This window comes from Artibeus jamaicensis, unplaced genomic scaffold (assembly GCF_021234435.1).
Source record: "Artibeus jamaicensis isolate MK-2021 breed Jamaican fruit bat unplaced genomic scaffold, CSHL_Jam_final contig_685, whole genome shotgun sequence".
Classification (NCBI taxonomy): domain Eukaryota; kingdom Metazoa; phylum Chordata; class Mammalia; order Chiroptera; family Phyllostomidae; genus Artibeus; species Artibeus jamaicensis.
Window position 1 is genome coordinate 20,205,242 of NW_026521924.1, and position 26,237 is coordinate 20,231,478.

Here is a 26,237-nt window from a genome sequence, read left to right on the forward strand (position 1 = left end):
AATTTATTTCTTCCTCCTCCCCCTAGCTCCCAGCAACCACCATTTTTAAATCCAGCTTTTCATCTGTTTCTCTTGAGAATGTGCCCAGCTGACTGTGGCTGAGGAGAACAACCAGCACACATTGGCTGGCTTTTCTTCCTCTTTCTGGGGACAAACCTGCTGTTTTCTAAACAAGCCTTTCTACTTTTTTGCTAGACTTCCTTCTCATCTACTCAAGGGCATTGCTTCAACAGATCTCTTTTCTCTTGCATCTTCCATTTTTCCCCCTGGATCGTTTTCCATAGCATAAAACATCTTTTTTTTTTCCCGTGTGGTAAAAGTTTCTTTTTCACCCATAACTTTCCCTAGCTACTGCCTTATTTCTGGTTGTTTTTTTTTTTTTTTTTTTAGCAAAACATCCTAAATAGATCACCTGTGCTCATCTGTCTCCATTTCCCCTCCTCTCATTCTCTTTTGATTCTGCCCTACTGAAACTGCTCTTAGCAGAGTTGCTGATGACCTCTCTAGTGCTAAAATCAGTAGTGAATATTTTGCCTAGTGTTAACTTGAGGTCATCTTAACTTGACCTCAGAAACATTTGGCCTAGTTGGTTTCTTTTTCCTGAAAATACTTCCTCATTTGGTGTGGTAGACAGGAAAGTGATTCCCTTTAAAATGTTCATTTCTTGATCTCTAGAACCTGTGAATACTCGTATATCACCTTCTGTGCCAGGGGGCACTTTGCAGGTGTGATTAAGTTAAGGATCTTGCACTGGTGACATTGTCCTTGTAAGAGGAGGTAGGGAGGAAAGAGAGAGGGAGGTATGATTATGGCAGCAGAAGTTGGGGCGTGATACACTTTAAAGATGGGAGAAGGGGCCGCAGTAAGTGTTCAGGTAATATGTTTGTGTTGTTTTAAGCCACTAAGTTTGTGGTGATTTGTTACAGCAGCCACAGGGAACTATGACCCTGTATTCTGGGTCTCTTTCTCTGGCTGTGTCTTTTCAGCTTCCTTTGCTGGTTTCTTCACTTCTCCTTGATCTCTTAATGTTGACCTCTCCTTAGCCCTTTTCTCTAGCTAGGTTCATTGACAGTTTAGCTCATCCAGTTTAATTACTTTAAATAACAGGAGGTTTTTTCCTACTTAGTGATCCCCAATTTATGTCTCTCATGTTAACCTCTCTTTTGATCTTGAGATCTGTATATCCAGCCTCCTATTCAGTATTACTAATTGGCTGTCTCAATAGACATTTCAAACATAACCTGCCCCAAACCAGAGCTCTGACCTTCCCTTCAAAATCCGTTTCTCTCGTGGTCTTCCCCACCTTCATAAAGTCCTCCTCGTTATTCCTGTTGATTGGGACCAAAACCAGTATGTGACTCCTTGCCACCACCCCCATTGCCACTTCCTGGTGGGAGTTACCACCATCTTCATTTGGGTTAGCAGTTGCCTGATACTGGGTCTTCCTACTTCCTCCTCGTCCCCCACTCCCAGCCATTATTTTCTTCTGAACACAGCAATCAGAGTGATTTATTAAATTGGAAGTGGGATCGCGTCCCCTCCACTCCCCCAGTCCCCTAGAGTAACCGCTGGATCCCTGTTAACACATAGATTTTTACTACTTTCCTGTTGCTCACTGCTCCAGTCATATGGGCTTCTTGCATGTCACTCTTCCCTTCTAGGGTCTTTGTTCGTGCTGTTCCCTCTGCTTGGAACTATCTTCCCCAAATAGTCCCACTCTTCCCGGGATAGTTCTCTTAACTTCATTTAAGGCCTTGGTTTACATATCATCTCAGTGAAGCCTGCCCTGAGCAAGTTATTTAAAATTACAGTTCTCCCATCCAATGCCTTGTTCTTTTTCCTCTGCCTAGTTTTTCACCAGAGTTCTTATCTCTGGCTGATAAATAAGTAAAGTACAGTATATTGTTTCTCTGTCTACCTGAGGGTGTAAACCTGGAGCAGAAAGGCTTTATTCTTTGTGTTGTGTCCCTGCTGTCTCAGAGCCCAGAATGATGCTCTATATACAGTAGAAGCCCAGATATTTGCTAAGCCAACTGGAAGGTTTTGAGCAGGGGGTTGACGTGTAAAAGTCTCACTGGAGTGGGATTGGTGAAAGGAGGAGAGAGAAGCTAGGAACCGGGGGATAGACAGCTCCCTTGAGGAGTGCTATAAAGGGACCTGGGAAATGGGGCAGTAGTTGGGGAGTGGCCCGAAGTCCAGAGACACAGCAGCATGTTTGCATGCTGATGGTAGTGCTTTGGGGGTGCGGGAGAGAAGTTGGTGAGGCACAGGGAAACAGGACGTATGCAGAAACTGACTCGGAGTGCACACGAGGGAATGGGGTGCTTGTGCACTTGGGGAGGGCTGGCTAAAAGGCACACGGCCGTTCCTCCGTGGAGCGGGCAGGGCACAGCGCCTGCGGACCACCACAGGTAAGTTCTCTGAAGTGAGCATCTTGCAGCTGCATTTTGATTGCATTTTTTCTATAGCTTATAAAGCTACTACAAGTTATTTTTCTGGGTTGAATTATTTGTGTGAATGAATTATCCTTTGTACAAGTTCTTATAGAACGAGAATTAACATTTTAAAATTTTTATGTATTTGTGATTTCCTTGCAGTTTTTTGCCACAAGTACTTAAACATTTTAATGAATTAACCATTTGAAAATATTTAGTTAAAGCTAAAACCAACCTATCCACCCCAGCAGCTTATTCCCAGACTGGACTGCCAATTTGAGGCAGGACACCCCCCCCCCAAAAAAAAACCAGAATTATGTTCTGAAGGGTAGGCTCCTTTGTAGTACAGGCTTCCCCCGCTAGGTGAGTGTTCTAGGAACCCATCTGTATCAGTGTACTAGCTGGCGTTATTGTGAGAGGCTGGGTTTGGCTTCAGTGAATTTTTTTTGAAGCCTCAGTGTGTTCGCCCATTTCACAATGAGTGATTTATGAGCACCCCTGCCCACACCGCTCTGAGTGTTCAGAAATTTTTGACCGAAAACAACATGTCTCTTATGCCCCACCTTCCTATTCACCCAATCTCACCCCAGGTGACTTTTTTTTTGTTTCCCTGGATGAAAAAAAGTCCTCAAAGGGAAACACTTTGCTGATGTGGAAGAGGTGAAACAAAAAACAGAAGCACTAAAAGGCATTAAAATCAACAAGTTCAAAAACTTTTGAGCAGTGGAAAAAACATCTTGATAGGTGTATTGCATCAAATAGTAGTTGAAGGTGACTGAAGTTTAAACGTGTAAGAATAAATACGCGATTTTTTATAAATAAATGTCGGAGTTTTTGAGGTCCCCCCTCCTCCACTGTCCTCTTTGCCCTCCATGACTGAGATCATCCCTTTCCTTCGTATTTTGTCTGGCTCACTCCTTCTCCTTCACCAAAAACGTCTTGTTTCCCTCATCTGAAGCCGGTAGAAGTGCCCAGTCTTTGGGTCAGACCTAATTTGGAATTCCTCAACTGTCCATCTCCCTATATTCATATTACCGAGGCACCTAAATGCCCGACAGTTTGCCAGAGAAACTATATTGGGAATTCTTAATTCCCAGTTACCTGTGAGAATGCTGAGGTCTCTCAGCTCTGACAACTTGTAATAGTGGCAGCTGTTGAACTCACTTTTTGTCCCTACAACTACTGGAGTCCCTGATGCTCTTTGTTTCCAAACACCCATCTATTCTTCTGATCCTTAAAGGCCTTTTAAAAATGAGGTATACGTATTTAAGGTCTAATCTCACTACTACCCATGTGTAATTAATTACATTTGTTCTTTTAAATATAGGTCATCCTTTTGTTTCTTCTCATTTCCCAATGTTGAGCCTTTTTCATCACTTCTTTCTGAGAACACCCTCTGTTGTGCTTTGATACTTTGGTACAGTTTTTTGTTTTTTTCCCTAAACAGTGAATTACATCCCATCAATTGGAGATTAAATCAACCTGGTGGGTAATGATTGGCATCTATTTCTAATGGAATAGAAGACAGGACACTTTGCACATAGTAAATAAGTATTGTTTTATGAAATTTGTTTCTTTTATATGCATTTATATGAGTATAAACTTATTACTGTGGGTCACCTTCAGAAGCACGTAGAAGTCCGTTTATCAGAGCGGGTGTTGTGCCCAATGGGAGGAGAGGCCGGCGCCCAGCTCAGGGCTCGCTCAGTGTCAGGGGTAGAGCCCAGCAGGTCCGTTTCACGGGCCTGGTTGGGAGTCCCAGCAACTAAGCGAGTGATATCAGACCTATTGTGTGATTTATTTTTTCTCCTCTTTTTAAGATTTTTATTTATTTTTACAGAGGGGAAGGGAGGAAGACAGAGAAATATCAGTGTGTGATTGCCTCTCCCCAACCCCTACTGGGGACCTGGCTCACAACCCAGGCACATGCCCTGGCTGGGAATCGAACTGTCAACCCTTCAGTTTGCAGGCTGGCACTCAGTCCACTGAGCCACACCAGCCAGGGTTAATTATTTTTTCCTTCTAGTGTCCACACCCAAGAAGTGAGTGCTAGCTTTTGTATTTCATATTGTGCTTTATAGTGCTTGTATTTTGTATTTCAGAGTATTGTTCAAAGAATACGTAACAAAAATAATATGAATGAAAGCCCTTTTGAAATTCTCAAGGACCAGGAAAACTTGTCCCATGTATGACATTAAATCTTTCTGTTTGTTTTATGTGTAGAACTTTTGCAGGAATAGGCACTTAGAAATGTTAGCCAGATTCTTCTCCCTGTACAGTTGCCTCACTTCAAGTAATTTAGAAAGGCCCTGTCTTGTTGACAGGAGTGCATGCCTTTGGGTTCCTCTGTCAGCCAGTTGAGTGTTCATCCACAGGTTCTGGCTGATTCTTGGATTCTGTACTTTTGGAGAGAAACTGTTAACCTCCCCCAGAAATGTTTGCAATGGTGCCTATGTGATTTGTATATTGTCTTTATTTTTTGGTCTCATTTGTACTTAGACAAAGAGGCAGCTGAACGTCTTTCAAAAACAGTAGATGAAGCATGTCTGTTACTAGCAGAATATAACGGGCGCCTGGCGGCGGAACTGGAAGACCGGCGCCAGCTGGCTCGGATGTTGGTGGAGTATACCCAGAACCAGAAAGATGTTTTGTCAGAAAAGGAGAAAAAACTAGAAGTGAGTACCTTGCAAGGCAGACCTACACCTCCCAAGTTTCCTGTAGCCTGAATAGGAGGTTTTTATTATGCCTTAATTAACACCTTTTTTTTTTTGTATTTTAAAAATGCATGAGATGAGAACATCATTCAGATATTGCAATTATGGGAACCTAATTGAACATTGAAGTCCCATTTTTATATATCCAAGAAAGAACAAATTGAAATGCAGGAAACACATGATGAACTCTTAAATTCCAGCATTTAGGATCTTAACCTTGTTTTAGTTTGAACTCACATTTTTTAAAAATTGTAGATTGAGGTACAAAAAGACCAGGAGTCAGCAAAATCAAAGACTGTTTATTTGGTGATATCTGGGAAATACTTAAAATTTTTCTTTCTTTTGGATAATATTAAGATTTATTTCTCACTTAATCATGCTAAAGCTAGTAAGTAATTTGCCTGCAAGCCATGCCTGTGATTAGTTGTAAAATTCAGTCATGTTTAGGGAGCCCAGTTCTCAATCTGTTGGGAAGGGACCAGTTTTTACCCTGAGTTGACATTAGTCTGAATGCCTTTGGGAAGAACTAGTTCCTCACCATGCATTTGTTTGGATTGTTAATTAAGTACGAGGTGGTTTAACATTGGTGCTTAGTCCCTTGGGGTAACACAACCACCATCGAGGACATTTGGGAACTTTTCCTTGCTCCAGGAAAGGAAGTCTAAACTAGACTTCCTTTTCAATAGAGTCTGCTCCTCTTTCCTTCAGAGACATAGAGAAGAGTTGCAGCCAGTGGTTTGGGACAGGAGGACAGTTTTGAGTTGGAAGACTAATCACATGTTGCAAGAAATAGCAGAGTAGATAAGCGGGGGGGATAGTCCTCCCGCTGCATTCTGTACTCAGAAAACACTGTTCTCTGGTACTGCAGGAGGGGAAATGGAGCTACTTCTGTGCCTGAAATTATTGTTTGCATTTGAACACAGTCATCTGACTTGAGAAGGGAAATGAGTGATGGGTACTTTTTATCACATCCTTACCTTCAGTGATTATGAGAGTGATGATGGGTAGTGGTATTGGGAACTTCATATTCCTGGCCAGATTGAAAGTGAAAGATGGGAAACGGCTGTAAAAATAGTATGGCTTGGATTTAGAAATCAACACTGACCAAAAATCCTAAAGGGAGTTTCCAGGCGGTACCAGACGGTCCTTTATCTGAAACTCTCCTCTTTCACTGAGGAAGCATTTTTAGCACTGTGCCCCGGGACTAATAAGAGAGTGTAATTAATGATTCTGGTTGTAAGTCACCATGCCATCTGTTGAACTGCCCCTTGGCGACACATTAAGGGCTTTCTCTGATCTGTCAGACATTGATTATCATGAGCAGCTGTTGTTGGGTGGCGAGCAACCATAGAGGACAGTCTTTGAGAAGAGATGGGCTTGGGAGAGTCGATTAACTCTTTGTTCATTCCCCTTCCTCACAACGGCACTTTCCTCCCCACCTGGTGGGATTGTTCTGGCAGCTGTGTGCCCAGTGGTTTGCTAGATGCCCTGGGAGGTCATTAAGGCGGAGAGATGATCAGAGATTTGGGTCCATTCTGTAGCTTTCCAGCCTAAATTTCTCTGCTTATCTGGGCATTAGAATTCCATTGCTTAAGAATCAAAGCAGGAAGGGAACCCCCCACCCCCACCCCATGGAGAAGTACAGATTCTGAACTAAAGGTTTTTATCCCAAACCATGTCTCAGCCATTTGAGCAAAATCTTTTTTTTTAATGGAGCTAAATTTGCAGTATTTAAAAAAGCAAACAACTAGATACAACATAAGATGTTGAGAGATGGTTTTAGTTCTCTCTTCAAGCTTGCTGAAAATGTGAACTGTCTGCTCTCTAGAACCTGAGACTTTTCTCTCACATCCTGTAATACACTGCTCCTATTTCATTATCTCCTCATGGTGGAGGTAAACTTGCTATGTATGTCCGTCCCACTTGGAAGATGCGTTATTACTGTGGATTCTTCCAGATCTTCCATAAGCCCCTTATTGATGAAGACAGTACATAAAACATACCTATCTTTTTAACACTCATTTTTTTAACCCTGCTTGTTCTTGTTTTAAAACTGCCACACCAAAATGCTAATGAAATCTGCTTTTATTTTTTTAATTGTTTCATTGTCTTTGGCACATAAATACATGGAATACTCAGAACTTTAGGAATGTAATTATTTGCTTGAGAGTCTGTTTTCTTCTCAGAGTTCTAATTTCTTCACTCATTTTTCTTAAGTTTATATAAACATTTGTTCTGTGAGTGAAATTCAGCACTTGCTATGCTCTCTTTCTATGTAGAAGGTTTTTTTTTTAAGTTGCTTGAAAAGTGGTTTATCTAGATATTTTTTAATTGAGAAATGTACAGGACATTAAAAGTAACCATTTATAGTCCAAAATATTTCACAGTTCATTACACCAAAAGAAAAATCCCATTCCCATTAACCAGTCACGCCTTGTGTCCCCATTCTCCTAGCCCCTGGCGACCACCAGTCTGCTTTCTGTCTGTATGGATTTGCCTGTGCTGGGTGTTTCATACAATGGTGTTTGGCTTCTTCCACTTACCATATGAATTGGAGGTTCAGCTGCATTGCAGCATGTATTAGTACTTCATTCTTTTGCTAAATGGTTCATTGTATGCAATATGCAACAATTTGTCCGTTTGTTGATGAACATTTGGGTTGTTTGCACCTTTTGGCCTTTATGAATACTGCTATAAACACTTGTGTACAAGTTTTTATTTTTCTTGGGTATATGTATGCCTAAGAATGGAATTGGACTGGTAAAGGCAGTTCTGTCTTCAACTTTTGGAGGACACCAGGCTGTTTCCCATGACGGGGGCACTGTTTTACATTCCCACTAGCAATGTGTGGGAGTTGCAGCTCTATCTTCTTTAAATCCTAGCACTTATGATACTTCGTAAGTCATGATTTTGATTTGCACTTTCCTGGTGATTAATGGTTGACTATCTCTGCATGTTTTTTGTACATCTTTTTTTTTTTTTTTTTTTTGAGAAACATCTATTCAAGTCCTTTTGGCCCATAAATGGGCCAAAAATTTGCCCATTTTTGAATTGGGTTATTTTGCTGTTGTTGAATTGCAAGAGTTCTCTGTACATTTTAGGTAATAGACTCTTACTAGCTATATGATTTACAAATATTTCCTCCCATTGTGTGTTTTAACCACGTTCTTTATAATGCCTTTTGAAGCACATAAGTTTTTAATTTTGATGAGTTCCCATATCTGTTTTTGTTGTTGTTACTTATGTTTTGGTGCATGTTTAAGAATCCATAGCCAAATCCCAGGACATGAAAATTTACTCAGATATTTTCTTCTAGTTTTACAGTTTTAGCTTTTACATTTAGGTCACATTTGAGTTAGTTTTTATATATGGTATGAGGTGGCAGCCAGCTTTGTCTTTGCATGTAGATATCCAGTTGTCCCAGCACCATTTGTTGAAGAGACTGTTCTTTCCCTCACTAAACAAATGCTTGGCACTTTTGTCAAAACTCGCTGGCCAGAGAGATACGGGTTTGTTTCTGGACTCTCCATTCTCTTCTGTTGATCTGTGTGCCTGTCCTGTGCTGGTACCATACTGTTTTTATAGCTGTGGCTTCATACATAGTAAGATCAGAAAATGTGGGTCCTCAAACTCTGTCCTTTTCTTTCAATATTATTTTTACTCTCAAGGGCCTCTTGCAGCTCCTTATGAATCGGAGGGTCAGCTTTTCCATTTCTGCATCCCAAAAAAGGCTGTTGGAATTCTAATAGGGATTGCATTCTCCTAAGTCTTCCAGTCCATGAACTTGAGATTTCTTTCCATTTTTTTAGATCTTTTTTAATTTCTGCTGCAGAATTTTAAAAAACATGATGGGGTACCACTTACTGATGCATTTGATTTTACAGAAGCTCTGTTCAGGTGCCATAGGTATCATGGACCACCACAGAAGTTAGTAGTGCATGTTGCCTCTCGGTAGGCTGTGCTTACCCCCTCCTCTGAAAGGTAAAGAGTACCTGTGTGCATGCCCGCTCAGTAAAGCTACTGAGGCACAGTCGTGGCAGTCAGCCTCACTCTGCAAACCGAAGTAGCATATAGAAGGCTGGGTGTCTAGGTGTAAAGTCTAACAGGGTTATTGAACTGGGTGGGATGAGAAATCGTGTAGTCTGGCTTCAGAATTGGTGAAGAACTCAAGACTCAGAGAAGGGAGTTAGAAACAGACCAGGGATAGAATCCAAGGCAGACATCTTACAGCTTTCCATCAGGTTTGTGGTTTGGTTTGTTTCTTTTAAATTTGATTCCATTAGGTCAACAGCTGGAAGACATTCTCCACAGAAGAGTAGCCAAAGTTGAATTATTTCAACAATTCTCAGGAACTTCGTTTTAGAGAAATGACACACTATCTAGTGGGATTAAGATAGTTGCATTGTGCATTCCTGGCTTCTCTGGTGTGTACCTTTCTAAAGTTTGGGAGTACCCACTCTGCTACCAAGGCTCTAAATACTGAGTCCTCCCTATGACTGCGTGTTCTTGCTCTGAGGTCGGGGAGGGAGAGTTGGCTCACTGAACTTGAAACTGCTGTTGTTTCCCCCCAGCTTGGCACCTTCCGCTTGGCCGTATGAATTCTCAGGAGTAGAGCCTTCTACTTCAGACAACATGGCAGGGAAAGGGGACATGGCCCAAATGCTGTGTGACTCTTCACATTTCTGTTTGTAATTTGGTTATAACAACTTGAGAAATTCTTTGGCTATAGCGGAGGGAGTACTAAACCAAACTGATGGCCATCTGTTGTTTTTGGCAGCATCCCCCACCTTCCTGCCGGGTGCAGAATGTTAGAAGCATTCATTTCAATAATGGGATAGGCAGTAGGTGGAGGCAGAGAGTCCACTTTGGAGTGAATTCTCTCCATCCCCATGATGATCAAAGCCAGTATCTCATTGTCCATTACGAGCATATGGAACCAGGTGATCTAATCCTTATTTCAGATGAAAAAACAGAGCTCAGGGCTTCTGTGAGCAGTTTAAGGTCGCAGAGGAAATCATGAGGACCAGCACCCTGATCTCTTGACTCCTGACTGTGGGGAAAAACTGAGAGGCTTCACCTAGAGCTGCCTCTCGCGGTTCTGGGTAGCCTAGCCCCAGTCCTTCACACCCACTAACCTCCTTTGCCTGCAGTTCCTTCCTCCCAGCACTAGCAGTGCTGGCAGCACCATGGGCTGTTAGAACGGTTGTTGAAAAGGTCAGGGATCAAAGGGTGTTGTCCTCATCTTTCCCCACATAGCAGGCCCTGGTTCGCTTACTGCTGTTTCATCCCTGCTTTGATGTGGAAGCCCTTTTTCCCCCCAGGTTTCCCTCCAGTAGGTGAGGACTTTTCTCGAGTCATATAGTTCTATGAGTAATAATAGAGTTTAGAGGCTATATGTTGGGTGTTTGGCTTCCTTTCATTCATGTCAGTCGCTGCTGACCCTTATAGCTCTGGCCAGATTTGCCATTAGAACATCAAGATGCGCGTGTGTCTAGGTATGTGTGTGTATTCTTTCCATATCACAATGTGAAACCTTTAGTGTTTCTCCATCTTTTTTCCCTCCAGGAAAAAAAAAAGCCGCATTATAATCATTGTAATGTACTTTGTGTGCTGGGTAACCCAGGGCCATGGTTCACCAACGTTAGAGGCTTCCCATAGAAAAAGTGCCATGTCAAAGCTCTCCCACCAAGAATTCCCTCTCAGCCACAGCATTGTCTTCATAGGTGTAGCCCAAATCTTGTTGATCCCTCCTGCTTTCTGGAAGAGCTCTACTGAGTTTTAGCTGGTGCATGTAGTACTCATTTTTGTGTGTGTGTTTGTAAATTACACGTGTACGTATTGTCAAAACATTCTGGGCCCCTTGTTACTGGGCTCCTAATACTGTCAGTTCTTTATTTCTTTTATACAGATTATAAAAGAAACACATCACAGGAAACCTGGTGGGGGGGTTATTGCTCAGTATTAAATCATACTTCTAATTATTGTGTAGTTCCTTTATTTTCTTCCTATTTTAAAATTAAAAGGATCATAATTATTTCCTTTGAGCTAGCTCTCAGTATTGGGATTGTTTTTTCCTATAAATTTCTAAATGTGAATTTTCTGTGCATGTGCAGCTATCTGCCTGTCTTATAACTATGCTGAAGATGGTACAGATTTCAAGGTGTTTGACACCAATTTGTATTTCTGCCTTAGAAGTTGTTGGGTTTTTTTTTAAGCATCTTAAGCAGTCTAGAATTTTATTGTGTTTTATAAACAGACAAGATGTGTTAAAGAATAATCTTTGTTTTATGAAGGAAAGAACATTGAGTAGTTTAATGGGACACACAGGATCTCTCTTCTGAGTTTCAGTTATCTGTTTGCATTTGAAACGGCTGTGGGAAAATAGCAGCTACTTATTATAGCATTGGCTTCAGTGAGCGCAACTTTGAGAGCAGAGTTCAGGTTACGGAAACTTGAGCTCGTGTCTGTGTGTCTGTTTGACCCAATGGGTACATGTTATTTTGGGCAAAGATCTAATGTTAGGCTTTTTGAGTATCCCTACTAGAGGCATAACTCATTTTATTGTATTTCACTTTATTGCATTTCACAGATGTTGTGATTTTTACAAATTGAAAGCAAGACCCTCCCCCAGCAAAAAGAGTACAACTTACTTTATTGTGGTGGCCTGCAGCTGAGCCCGCTAAGTCTGCAAGGTGGGCCTGTACTGTAAGGTGGGCCTTCTGCTCCCACTTCTGAAAGTCATATTGCATTGCAGTGCACTTTACCATTTTGAAAATTACATCTCTGACTTCATTTTCTTCTCTATAAAATGTGGGGTTTGAAATAAGGTCAGAAAGAGTCATTTTCCATGATTAGGGCAAAGATGCTCATGGTTGTAATCAGAAGTCTAAATGGAGCCTCTGCAAACGAGGTCCAGGAGCTCCAGAGGCGCACGACGGGTTTCCTGTGAGGCAGTGGTGGTGCCAGCTGTCGTTCAGACTGTGCTGGCCTCCGTGTTTGTTCTCGCTCATATTCAGATCCTCTGAGCATCTTCAGGAATCAGTGTGGACAGTTCTCTTGCCATTAGATACTTTGAGAATTTTAAGCTATTCTCCTTTCTTTAGAAGTAGAGTGGCTGAAGGTACCCTCAGCAGGCAGAATACTTTGCCTCTTTAATACATACATACATACATACATACATGCATTTAAACCTCACGCACAGGAGCACACCCTGCACCACTGCCGCTGTCTCTTTTTAACTAAGACTGTACGCTGTTTTCCCTTGCCGCCTCTGCTTTTGAACCTGCTGCAGCTTGGTGTGCCTGTCTGCATTCCACTGAAGGGGCAGAAGTCTTCAGAATCCCCCAACCGTGGTCTCCTGTCAAAAACGAAAAGATACCTCTCAGTCTCTCCCTCTCTCATCTCACTTTTCTCCTTTTGACCCTCCATGTAGCATTTGCTGTTGCTATTTATTATGCTTTGTTGTTTTTCCTTCTCGAGGTTCTACACCCACTCTCTGTTGGTCCCAGAATTTGTGGCGGGGTTTGTTGTTGTTGTTGTTTTTGTCCTTTAATATGCTTTTCTCCATCCTTGCCCTGTAAATGTTGGTATTTCTTTAGCCATTTTCTTCTCCTGGGCCTTTCCCTTGAGTGACATTCTTGAAGTATGCTGATGGCTTCCCTACAGATCTCTAGCTCAAGCCCGCCCTTGTACTTCAGACCCTTAAGTCTATCTTATGTCCACTGGCACCTCAAACTCAATGTGGCCAGAACAGACCATCTCTTTCTTGTCAGCTTTCCCTTCCTTCTCTTCCCATCTTGGAGAATGGCGTTGTTGCTCATCACGGGGAGACGCTAGTGCTCATCCAGTGTTTCTCCCCTAACTTTTCTCACCTCCCAGACCGCCCAGCCTCCTCTTGCCCCAGACTCTCCCGCAGCCCCTCCCTCTGCTGCACCTCCCCAGACAGCCTCCCGTCACACGTCTTCCATGTTGGAGTAATCACCGATTGTGATTTTTAACTCCTCAGTTCTTGAACCTGTCCACCTCATCTTTGTCTGTCTGCACTTCCGCCACCTCAGTCCATACTGTCATTGTCAGCTGACCCCCTGCAGCAGCCTCATTACTGCTCTATCTGCATTTGTTTTGTGTCCTGTAATCCATTCTTCACGTGGCAGCCCAGTGACGTTTTCAAAATACACCTCTGAGCATGTCATTCCCTGTTTAAATACTTAAAAGGCTTCTCACTGCTCCTAGAATTAGGCTCAGATCCTTGATGTGTCACGTGCCCCTCCTTGCCACACACCTCTGGTTTTGTCTCTGTTGGCCTTTTTGTTTGGGCTTTACATGTGCTATACTCTGCCCCTTTACTTCTGTGGTTGCCCTTAGCAAATTGATTTCTGTTCATTGTTTATATCCCAAGTCAGACCATATTTCCCTGACACCCCACTCCCATCTCCACTCCCTGCCCTTCACATACACTGCGATTGCCTTCTCTTTTTTTCCTTCAGAGCACCATGTTTATGGGTTATTTCTCTGACCAGATCATAAAATCCTCTCTGTATTGTCACTCTTTCATCACCACTCTGCCCCGGCACAGTGTCCTGGTCTCCATTGGCAGCTTGGTTCATGTCTAGGTAGGTCAGAGTCCAGGTGACCCTTGAACAACACAGATTTAAACTGCACGGGTCCATTTATACTGGATTTTTTTTCCGTAAGTATAGTTGGCCCTCCATATGCCAGAGTTTTGCATTCACAAATTTAACCAACTGCAGGAGGATCAGAAACAGTAGTTTTGGTCTGTAGTTGGGAACCCACGATGGATGTGGAGGGCTGACTGCATGCATTGTTCTCTGCCATTTTCATATAAAGGACTTGAGCAGCTGGGGGTGGGGAGTAAAAAAACTATACGCAGGTTCAGTTGCTTGGAGGTCGGCACACCTAACCCCAGGAGTCACCCATATACCTTTGCTGGGGACTCCTTCCAGGTTGAGAATGTTCCTGCGAGATCTAGGCTTTACACCGTAGACAAACTCCTTCCCCTCTCTTGGCTTTTAGATTGACAGGACTGGACTGTGGTACCGTCCAATTATAAAATTCTGTGGCTTTCCCCCCACCTTGGAGATCGACAGCCCTTTCATTTTCTCAAGCCAGTTTCCAGTAAATGTGCTAAATTTTCAGAGCACACTCAAATGGTTTGAGAGAGGAAGGATTTTGTATCCCATTAATAATTCTTTTTTTCTTTTATTTGAACATACAAGTCAGGAAGATTAAATACTGCTCATAAAATAATAAACATGGGAAGGGTGATCTTCCCCCCTTTAGATCTGCTAATTCACATTGAACAGTTTAGCAAGTGCGGAGTCTCATTCAGACCTCACAGTCTCTCGTGGTGTGGGCATCATGTCCATTTCTGTCTTGTATATAAAGACACTAAGCCCAGTGAGGTGAAGTCACATCATACCACAGGCAAGTGGTAGCTTAGGATTTGAACCTGGATTTTCTGACTCAGAGTTTTTTTCTGTTCTGCCACAGCAGCCTCCCTCCTCTTTGGTTTGCTCATGAAAGGAAGTCTTTATAATTGCTTACGGAGAGCTGTATTCAAATGCAGGGAAGTACTCTATCCTGCTGAGTGCCTTGCCCCCAGCAGACTTCTAGCATCTGAAATTATAGTAAACATTGCTTGTACTCCTTTTTGTGTGGAAACTGTCCTTTTCCTTTTTATGCCCTTTGTTTCTCAGCTGCCCTCCAGGACCACATGACTGCTAGTATTTGGCTCAAAGGGAGAAACGGTGGAAAGGTCTGAACCCTCAGTGCTTGTCTGCATAATGTCAGTGTCCTGGTTTCCCATTGAAGTGGTCCTTAAGGAAGCCAGCTTGTAGGGCTTTGTTACTTGCATAAAACTTACATTTTTGGACAGTTAAGTTTTAAAAAGAGAGAGAGAACTAGTTATGAATAGTAAATAGTTCTTCTTATGCTTTAGTATTTGGCCTTATAAAATGAAGGACCCATTGCATAAGTAATGTAAACATTTCTGAAGGCCGCAGATGCATCCTAAATAAGTCTCTTCAAAGCATTTAATGGACATGTGTTTAAATTGTAAATGTTTACCTTTATAATTACGGTTGCCCAGTCCTGAGATTGATTTTATTTTTGTTAGCTTAGTTTTTTATTGGTTTAGTTATGTGTAAACACTTTTTGTTCACCTTCCCTTGCTTTTGCAAATCGCTGTCTGAAGAGGGTTTTTGTGGTTGCGTGGAAGCTTCCTATAAACGTTTTGTGTAAAGGGGCCTCTGGGGAGAGAGAAGTAAGTAGCCTGAAAGCACTTCGTTTGGGGTATGATTTCAAGCTTAAGAAAAAGCCTGTTCTGGTTTGGGTCCTCCAGTGGGTGGCTGGATTGCTCTGAGAACATTTCTCTCTCTGTAGCCATCTTGTCTTTTGCCCTTGCGGGCAGTACTTCATGTGTACCTCTAGTCCTGGTGTTCGCAGTGGAGCTGAGAGGCCCTGAGCACTGGAGCCAGGAGTCCCTCTTTTCCTTGTGTCTTACTCAGCAGCTCCAGCCTTGTCCGGCCTTACTGTGACACCCCACAGTGTATCATTTTGAAGTGTCACCGCTGCCACTAAGTCATATGGGAACATGGAGCTGGCTGGGAGAAAGGTGCAAGTCAGTGGAAGGTTTCTTGTCCCTGCATAGACCCTTAAAGAAAAATCAGAAGCAGCATTTTTATATTCAGTCCAAAGATTTGTATATTGTATTTTCCCTCTTTAAAAAGTCAGAGAAAAAGAATAAGAAAGTTGTGATTTAAGTAGAAGCTGTGACTTCTAAGTATAGGTCTTAATAAGCCTTATGGCTAGAGGTAAGACCCCTCCCTGGCAGGATGAGGGGGGGCTGCATGGGCATTTTAAATAATATTGAGGCAAAGGCCAACTTCCCCTTTCTGCTTGGCTTTCCTGACTTTCATGCAATGAAGCAGTTCTTTGACTTAAATTCAGTGTGGCAGGTCACCTTTAAATCAGCCCTTCGTAAACTGCTATGTGCATAATAACCTTTTATGACTCTTATTGTGAGTAGCCGAGCAGTGGGTAATTTCTATACACTGTATGTCCTGTAGCACCAGGGCGCGAGATAAAGGAAGGCATGAGTCTTGATACTGGAGATCTTGCTTCGTCAAGCCCCTGCCTGTGGTGTTATTTCTAACATAATTTTTCTTATGTAAATACTTTCTAGCAAGAAAAATACAGGCTTGACAATGTTTACGTTTTGCTCAGTATTCCTTACAAGAGTTGCTAGAGAAAATACTTACAATTTTGTTTTGCAAATGAAATTCCTGTAGAAAGGTCATTGCAATGTCAGGCCTTGTCATTTTTAACCCTCTTATCCCAGAGCTGATCTGAGGCATGTCAGGTCTGGCTTACTGCTCTAACCAAAAATGGCAAAGAATGTGGAGGCCTTGCTCCTTCAGCCAGTTGTCTCCGTGCTCCGTGCTGGTCTGTGTTCACACAGTGGCAGCTGGATCCAGGAAGCAGGGGGTGCTGGAGACATCTTCTCCTGCAACTAGGGAGAGTCTGTGAGCTGAGATTCCAAAGCTTTTCCAGTAGCATAAATCCTGGGCATTATCTCAAAACTACACATTGGGCCTTTGCCCTCTTCATTTTAAACATTTCTTGGCAGTCAGATAAACCCAGGCAGTTCATCACAGACACCCACTTTTCCTTCCACCTCACCCTCAAGGGTCTGGAAACACAGGGTAGCAGCAGAGGTCTGATGGAACTCTTACCTGTTTCACAGCTCCCCACGGCCTCTCTGGGGTGAGATAGAATTTTGCTGTAGCCAGATGGAGGATTTAGCTGAACCACTCCAGTATAAATTAAGCATGATCAGGAAAGGGGGAAACAGTGGGACTGCATGGGTTTGCCTTACCTTCTCTTGCTTAAGATGGGTAGCAGAGGAAAGGCAAATGTCTGAAGCTGGGAATACCAAAAAGCATGAACCGTGGTTGAGGTGAGTTGGCTGGTGGGCAGGGCAGAGTGATGAGCAGGGTAGCTGCAGGTGTCATCCTGTGCCATCCCGGTACGGATTCCTGTACCAGGCAGGGCAGCATGAGTGTTACATTAAAGGCTCAGTGCTCTGTTACACGCAGAGTGAGGTATTTCACATGAGGCTCATGGAAGCACCTTGCCGCATCTTTATCTGAGTGGTTCCTAGGTAGTAAAGAGATTGTGGGGTGCGGCACACTCAAGTGAGTCAAAAGAATTTGAATGGGTCTCATCACACTGAGGTGATTTTGTTACCATGAAAAGAAACCTGGACTCCTTCTGTGAGCAGGAGTTAGTTGCTGAGAGCACAGTTTGGGACCCAGTAGCAGCAGAGCTTATGGATCACACTTTCGTCAGAAGGCCGGCTGGTAGGTTGAGAAAAAAGATTCCTGGGTTTTCCTGAGGTCAGTCTCCTTAACCTGTCCAGAACCAAAGAGAATAGCCAGACAGACAGCTGCTGCAGGAGTGCTGAGCCCTGACCAAGGCTGTTTAAGAACAAGGGGAAGAATTGGGAGGCGGGTGAATGCTGGAGTTGTATTTGGGGAATAGATTTGTTTGGAATTCAGCCTTACTTTTTTGTTGTTGGTGGTGGTGGTCTCGGGCAACACTTATAAATGACTTTTTTTTTGCAAAAAGGCTGAATCTATTTTAAAAGCAGAGAGATGGGAGGGAGATCACGGTCAGTTACTGCTGAATCTATTTAGGGACAAAAAAATACTATAACTTCAGTTCGACCTAGTCAGAGCTTACTGCGAATTCTAACCTGCTCATCTCTCCTTAGGGCATTAAGATAGGTCATTCAACTGACCCAGTTAGGCAGGCCCGTGTTTTAATAGTTTCAAAGGCAGTCTTGATCTGCATTTGGAGATTCAGAGTGTATACCTACTCACCCCTGCAGATGCATTTAAACCTCTGGGTCCGTGGGTCTTTTTTTTTTTAACACTATTTATTAGGGTAGTTTTAGGTTCAAAATTAAGAGGAACACAGATTTCCCACATATACCATACCCCCACATGTATATATAGTCCCCCCCACTATCAGCATTCCCCACCAGAGTGGTACATTTGTCACCATTAATGAGTCAACACTGACACACATCAGAATGACCCAAAGTCCATAGTTTACATTAGGGTTCACACTAGTGTGATACATTCTACAGACGTGGACGTATCCACCATTAGACAACAGCATGTGCACTCCCCTAAGAGTCCTCTGTGCTCTGTCTCCATCCCTTCCCCCTCCCAAACCCTCTCTCCATAGTTTGCCCTTTCCAGAACCTCACGTAGCTGGACTCTGTGTCTTTTCAGAGTGGCTTCTTTCACTCGGTAATATGTGTTTAAGGTTCTTTCTTATCTTTTCATGCCTTGATAGTTCATTTTTTTTAGTATTGACAACTATTCTGTTGTTTGGGTGTACCAAATTTTATTTATTCATTCACCTAACTGGAGGGCATCTTGATTGCTTCCAGGTTTCGGCAGTTAGGAGTAATGCTGCTGTAAACGTTCATGTGCAGGTTCTGTGTGGGCATAAATTTCCGGTTCCTTTGTGTAGATACCAATGAGCAGGATTGCTGGATCCTATGGTAAGAGTATGGTTAGCTTTGTTGAGGGACTGCCAGACTGCAGAGTGGCTGTACCATTTTGCATTCCTACCAGCAATGTATTGGTTTGGCCAAAAAATTCGTTTGGTTTCTTCCATAAGGTAGATGCTTCTAGTAGCGCTTAGTTGTCTTTAACTTCATTTGAAAAAAAATTTTGTCTGATTGTATTGTGACAGCGGTCATCATTATCAGCTTGAATTTAAAAAATCGGATTTTTGTGTAGTCATTTTAATATTAAAGTTGGAAGGAAATAAGCAACATTTTCACCTTATTATGCTGTATTATTTTAAGAAAGGTAAAAATGCAGCTGAAACGCAAGGAAAAGATTTGTGCAGTATGTGGAGAAAGTGCTGTGACTGATCACTGTGACTGAGTTGAAGATAGTTTGCAAAGTTTAGTGCTGGAGATTTCTCGCTGGATGACACTGCGTGGTTGGGTAGACCAGTTGAAGTTGATAGCTATCAGATCATGACATTTAGTCGGGGTCAATGTTATACCATGCAGAAGATAGCTAGCATACTCAAAATATCCAAGTCAATAAAGTTATTGGTGAAGATGAAAAACATGTCTTTTATGTTATGGGAAAAAACCACACAGATTTTTTGGCCCACCCAGTATGAGAGTTTCTGTTGTTCCACATCCTTGTCAGTAGTTGGTGTTATCAGTGGTCTGGATTTGGTGGTGATATTTCAGTATTTTAATTTGTTTCCCTGCTGTCTTTCGCAAACATTTTCCCTCAGTCTGTGGCGTGTCTCTTCATTCTCTTGACAGTGCCTTTCACAGAGAGGAATTTTTTTCATTTTAATCAAGTCCAGCATATTAGTTCTTTCATGGATCATGCCTAGGTGTTGTATCTACAGTGTCATCACCAAACTGAATATCATCTAGATTTTTTCCTGTGTTATCATCTAGGAGTTGTATGGTTTTGTGCTTTACATTTTGATCTGTGTTTCCTTTTGAGTTAATTTTTATAAAGGATGCAAGATGTCTAGGGGTTTGTTTTTTGTTTTTGTTTTGCACGTGGATGTTGTTCCAGCACCATTTGTTGAAAAGACTGCCTTTTCTCCACTGTATTGCCTCTGTTGCTTTGTTACGGTCAGTTGACTGTGTGAATGGGTCTGATTCCGGGCTCTCTGCATTCTGTTGTACTGGTCTGTTTGTCTGTTCTTTGGCCAGTACCACATTTTCTTGATGACTGTGGCTTTGTTATAAGTCTTGGAGTCAGGTACATCTGGCTTTGTTCTTTTCAGTACTGTTTTGTCTGGGCTGAGTCCTTTCCCTCTTCATGTAAACTTTAGAGATAGTTTGTCTTGTCTACCTCCACAGAAGTTGCTGTGATTTCGTGATTGGGATTGCGTTGGATCTGTAGATAAAGCTGGGAAGAACTTATACCATAACAGTATTGAGTCTTGCAATCCGTGAACATGGACTGTCTCTCTAGCTCTTTGTTCATCGTTGTTTTAGTTTCCTCCTACAATATTGTACATACGTGGTTAGATTTATGCCTAAGTATTCCATTGTTTGGGTGCTAATAGTACAGGTTCACTGCTGGTATGTAGCAAAGCAATTGACTTTTGTATGTTAACCTTGTATCTTGCAACTCTAGTTTCTTTAAATCCTTTTCATTGGCAGTCCCCTTCTTTTCTAGTTTTGCCCTCCTCCTAGACTCATGTACCTGCTCTTAAACTAGAAATCCCTTGGAAAGACTAACCCAGTAGCTTGAGGAGGGGTGGGCTGGATTCATTCAACATTCAGAGTGGCCTGAAGACAGGACTTCAATGTGCAATGTATTTCTTTTTATCAAAATGAAGGGGTTTTTGATGATATCTAGAATATAATAGTGGCCTGAGCATGATGAGAAAGCCCTACCCCCAACCCAAACAAGAGCAAATGGGATTTTTGACAGTTTTAAAGACGGCCTGGGAGAGTTATTTGAACTCAGGGTAGTATCTAATCAGATTGTCTGCCTTCCCTGTTAGTAGCTATTTTGCCCTTTTTGTACCTAGAATTCAGAAGTCAATTAAATGAATCCGTGTTCAGTGATAGACAGTTGGTCTCTATTAATTTCCCTTGAAGGATATAAAACCAAGGAGGAAATATGTTTGTAGAGGGAAGGGCCGGGGACCTTGAAGACATTTAGATCCTCACATTTGAAATTAGTCTTCAGTTTCAAGAATTAAAACTATTATGTTTTATATATTACTAATTCTTTGGGTGGCTATGTCAGAATCTACTGTTGGTTTAGAACCCTCTGGGCATGGTGGGTGCTGGGTGAAAGCAGATAGATCTGGTTCTGATCTCCTGAAGCTGACAGGGTTGATGGGGGAGTCGTTATTAATAATATACGTAAGCCATGGTTTTAGTTGTACTGAGGCTACAAAAGAAAGAAATGGGGTGCCAGGAGAGCTTACTTTCTTTCCCTATCTCTTAATCCGATGGCCTGTGCGAGCAGCTGTTATTTCAGGGGACAGCTGACTGCCTGTGGGAATGTGGGGGCCGAGCTTCCCTGCCCCAGTTCCCCTCTTCTGCTCCCAGCTTGGACTCCGTCTTTACGACATGAACCAAGTGTTCTTCACTTAACTCATTTCCTGTCTCGTCACTCTTCTCAGGAGGGCTCCTGCCCTCAAACCCTTTGTGTCTCCAAGTGTGCAAGCGGTGTTGGTGTGAAGGAGTCTGGACCTTGAAGAAAGATCTTATGGGAGGTCCAGTTTTTCGTTTTCAGATAAGGACGGTGAGGATAATGGAAGGGGAGAGAATGCTCACAGTCACACAGCAAGTTAGAGTCAGAACTGGGACAAAACCCAGGTCTTTGAGTCTCAGCGTTCCTGCAGGAGAGGCATTAGTCGGCGAGGACCCAGACTTAGGAATACCCTTGTCTTCACAGAAACAGTGGCTGGGGGGACAGAGCTGGAAGAGAAAAGACGAGCTCCAAGGGGGTGTAAACCACAGACCTCCCATGGTCCGGTGGTTATTCCGTGCAGATTCACCAAGAGGACATTGAGCTGGGAGCTGAAGAAAGTGTGCTCAGTTCCTGCCGTCAGGGGCCTTAGTTTCAGAGGAGCATAGAAGTCTAATAACATGTATGGAGAGAGCACCTAAGAGCAGCCTGTCGGGGCGCAGATGCAGACCCAGTGCATAGCAGGGCTCTGGAGCAGGCAGAGGTGGGGGCCAGTCTCCTGGGTGAGGTGGACAGATCTGTGTCTAGGTTGTGTTCCCCTCCGGACTCAAGGAGAACCCTAAACAAATGGCCGTTGCAGGCTGTGCCACTACACAGGAGGGCGGGGGTTGTGAGAAGTACAGTTGGCAGAAGCTGGCTTTAGAACACCTTGAGCTTGGAGCAGTCGTGAGATAGCGTGGTGCCGTCTCACTGTCTCAGAGGGGTGACTTGATGAAAACTGGGCCTTCAGAAGAGGAGTCTGGCATGTTTAGGGGAGACTACCAGAAGCCTCATCAGGGACTTGTTCAATTACTTGGGGGGGGGGATTGCATTGGATGTTTTAAACTCATATATTCCTTATCTGCGAAAATGATAAATCTGGTTTCATCTTTGCATTTAACACGGAAACTGTCGTTTTATAGTGATTTCTCTAACTATGTTTAGATGTAGCCTTCAAAATAATTGTAAGCTCTAAGCATCTGTACTATATTTTATAAGGCATTTTGAAATAGCTAAGAGCCGAATAAGAGATGCTACAAATACAAAATGCCACTTCTTTTTACTTCCAAATCTCAAGTACTAAGTGAAATACCATTTCATGCTGTCACCAGTATTGAACTCTACTTTCCTTTTTTATATAAAATTTTGCCTTTTGGGAGTTTAAAAACCCTAGCATGGTCCTTTAGCTGAATAGGGGAGGGGTGATCTGGTGAAGAGACAGTAGAACAAGAAGATGAGGGTATCTGTATCAGCTCCTTAAACTTGACCATCAGCTCACAAAGACTTAACTACATTGTCTTCTCTTTGTTTCTTTAGGAATATAAACAGAAGCTCGCTCGGGTCACCCAGGTTCGCAAGGAACTGAAGTCCCACATTCAGAGCTTGCCAGACCTCTCTTTGCTGCCCAACGTCACAGGGGGCTTAGCCCCCCTGCCCTCTGCTGGTGACCTGTTTTCCACCGACTAGGGCAGGTATCTGCCCCAGATTCCCATCTCTACCAGCAGAAAGAGGAGGGCAAGTCATGGTTGGAAATGACCTTGTAGCCCCTGGTTCTGTCCCTCCTTCCGCCTGGCCCCCAGCCTCCCAACCTCAAGAAAGAACCACAGACTCTGATCTCCTCTCCAGCCTCTCCTGTTGAGCACAATTCAGAACAGGGGCAAACGCAGTCCAGTTTAGATTGGTATTTGGAAAGAATATAAACTCTTCTACTTTGTGTTTTTATGCCCCTGTTGGTTTTCCATTCTTAACCCTCTTTTTATACCCAAGAAGTTAGAAAAATCATGTGTACTTTTGGAAGCTTTCAGAAGAACCTTGTCCCTGATGATAGTATTGTGTCATGAAAGCAGCTTCTGTCTGAGCGGGGCTTGTTCAAGTTCAGTACAGGCTTCCATTGAGGGACTCACTGTGGAGTCACTGGCTTTCCCTGACTCCTCTAACCCCAAAGAGAGGCACAACTGTAGAGCAGCTTTGCCATAAGGAAGGAGTTTGCCAAATCTCCGATTCTCTTTTCCCATTACTTCTAGTGACGTGTAGTCAGGGGTTCAGTGCATTTGTTTTGGAAGCAGACTAGAGAATCTAGCAAGAAGATCTGAAGCTGATCTGGGACATAAAATCACAGTTCAGAGGCAGTAACGGCAATTATAAGTATGAGTTAAAAAGTAATTTGCTTCAAGTTCCTGCAAACAACCTTCCCAGGCTGCCCTTACCGAGAGACCACCCAGTACAATGGAACACGTTCCTGAAAACACGTGTTTGACCGCAGTTGGTTGTGGTAGGTGCTTTGTAGAAATGGCAGTGCTGGGCCCCCAAAGCCAAAGGCATACTGAGACTCTGGGCTCTGTGTGGGCATTGCTTTGACCCTTTCTTCTGGGGAGAGGTCACACAGTAACATTAACTCGCTGTGGGGAGCATATGTCCTCAGGATGGTGACGAAACTTGAATATCTCCTTTGCAAACACGACACTGCACACCCATCTGTCCGTCAGTGCAGACACCGCTGCATGTGTCCCGGGCCCAGGCGTGCTTTGCATCAGGGGTTACTGAAGAGCTCGTCTTGGGCAGGGAAGTTGGGGATATTAATTTTGGGTTTTAATTCTTTTATCATGCCAGCTGACATTACTACTACATAATGTAGTTAGGATTTTTACCTTGTTTTTAGTAAAGGTTAGGCCTGCTAACCCTTAAATCATTCTGATTTGGCAGGCTTATTTTGACATTGGAAAGGGCAGACAACTTGGCCCAATAGTGTAGTAAGAATTATAGTCCAGAGGCTAAAATCCCAAAGCTATAAAAAGGGATCCCTTGTTGGGGGGGAGCTCCAAAATCTCTATTAGTGTGGGCTGTTGCTCAGATTTGAGTATGGACTGTGTGTTCTTACTGCCACTGCCTCTTCTGTCCGTACTGAATTAATGAGTCTGTCTGAAGTTTTTCTCTCAGAGGCCACAGGGCAGGGGCGACTTGACTGAAATTGCAGGATGAGCTCCGGTCTTGGCTGTTTGTGCACATGCGCCCCTCCCGTGTGCTGCGCTGCTTTAGTCCCGCTCAGGAGCGTGTTTCTCAGCAGACCCTGGGCCATCCTTTGGGCTTCGCCAAGGACGCAAAATCTTACTAGCCACAGAAGAACCCAAAAAAGGGTATAGTAGATACTTGCTCTCATCGGCCAGACGAAATGTTCTAACTGAATGGATTTTGCCCACTGTGATGTTTTATCTGATTGAGTCTGACCAGCAATTGGTGCATAATTATTACAGCAAGAGCAAGAGATGAAACTAGCAATTATGTAAATGAATGTTGGCCTCTTAACACATGTTACTAGTGAACTTCCTGTGAGGAAGTTAGGGTTTTTTGTTTTGTTTTTTTAATGAAATGCTTTTGGTTTTTAAAACTTAATTCTCTCCTATCCTCCCCAAGTGTGCTTACTTCATTTGTTTAATTTAAGGACCTGGCGGGGTGGGGCGGGTGGTTTTGTTTCGTGTTTGTTCTTCTTTACTTAGGGCACCTGTAGACCTCAGAGGACTTCTCCTTTAGGTCGGATTCCTCAAAGTCTTCATCCTTCCCCCTTTTTCTTAAAGAATATTTTTAAAGCTTAAATTTGTATATTAATTTAGGACTTTATTTAGAAGTATAGGCTGTCTTTGGTGGCAGCAGTATATTCTGAAATGTCTCATAGATATATATTTTTGAATAAAGATGGTGTTGTTGAACGACATTGCGTGACGGGTCCTTTCCCTTCCCTTTTGCGAACCCTCAGTGCCTGCTTTGTAATCGGTGGGTAAGGAGCCATCGCCAGCGGGCTCTGCTCTCTGCACAGAATCTTGTCCCTTAAGAGTTTGTGTGGCTCTTGGGAGCCCATAATACTCAGCACTTACATAGTATTTTCTAGTTCTTTCTGGGGGCTTAATTGGCTTTAATTGGCCGATCCACACAGCACCCAGGAGAGGTACCTCTAAGTTTTACCCTCGTTGTGTGGAAGTGGGAGCCGAGGGAGAGAGTTCAGTGACTCACCCCAGTACCGCAGCCTCCGATGGATGAAGACTTGCAAGTTCTTTGATTTCAGTGCTTTTGTTTGCACCACCAGGCCTCCTGAGAAGTATTTGATTTTGGCAATACAGCGAAAGTCACTCTGAACAGAGAAGAAAAAGATGAGGTAATTCAAACACAAGTGGTATGCCTTGAAAAATACTTCTGTGGGTTTACTTTCTCCTTTTTACTTTTAAATTCAATGACAGTGTGTTGACTGAGTACTGGTGGTTGAAACTCAAAATAATAGAAAAACAGTTTGAAATAGTTCCTTTTGAAGTAATTGATGCTTGGAAAGGTTTTTTTAACCTCTCCACGGGGTGAGGGCAGCAGCCGCCGGAAGGGCTAGGGTTTCCCATTTATCTCACAACACAAAATCTGCAGTAGCCGTGGTCTGAGAGCAAATGCAACTCGGGTCAAAGTCGAGAATCGGGAACGTTGGGACTGCATTATCCAGGTTCTGTCTTAAAACGTAAAGGTTGAATTAGTGTGTGGGTCTTAGGAGACAAGATCTCCTGCTGTCCCTAGGATTCATGGCCTAGTTAATGTCTTCACTCCTGCCTATAAATAGTAAGTCCATAATTCGTCTGGTTTAATTAGCACTTTGGGCTACAAATGTGACTCTGAGGTCCTCAGAGCTGAAGATTGAACTACCCCAGAGTTCATGAATCTGTCAAAATGCTTAACTTCTGTGATTAGAGCCATTAACTGTGTGACCTTCCCGGGCCAGGTGTTTCTCTCTCTGGGCCTGTTTTCTTAGTTTTGAAATGCGATACTGGACTAAGTTATTTCTCGGCTCC

The 26,237-nt window shown here is 43.0% G+C and overlaps 1 protein-coding gene across 2 annotated transcripts in view; it reads left to right on the top strand.

Annotated features, from left to right (window-relative positions):
• Window positions 1-25,124, top strand: part of RPRD1B (regulation of nuclear pre-mRNA domain containing 1B) — a 52,074-nt gene extending 26,950 nt beyond the window's left edge. For both annotated transcript variants that reach the window (XM_037164652.2, XM_037164651.2), the window contains 2 exons: window positions 4,935-5,110; window positions 22,735-25,124. In XM_037164652.2, the coding sequence (XP_037020547.1) occupies window positions 4,935-5,110; window positions 22,735-22,884 (326 nt within the window). In that variant the 3' untranslated portion in view covers window positions 22,885-25,124. The remainder of the gene's footprint in view (window positions 1-4,934; window positions 5,111-22,734) is intronic.
• The last annotated feature ends 1,113 nt before the right edge of the window (window positions 25,125-26,237 follow it).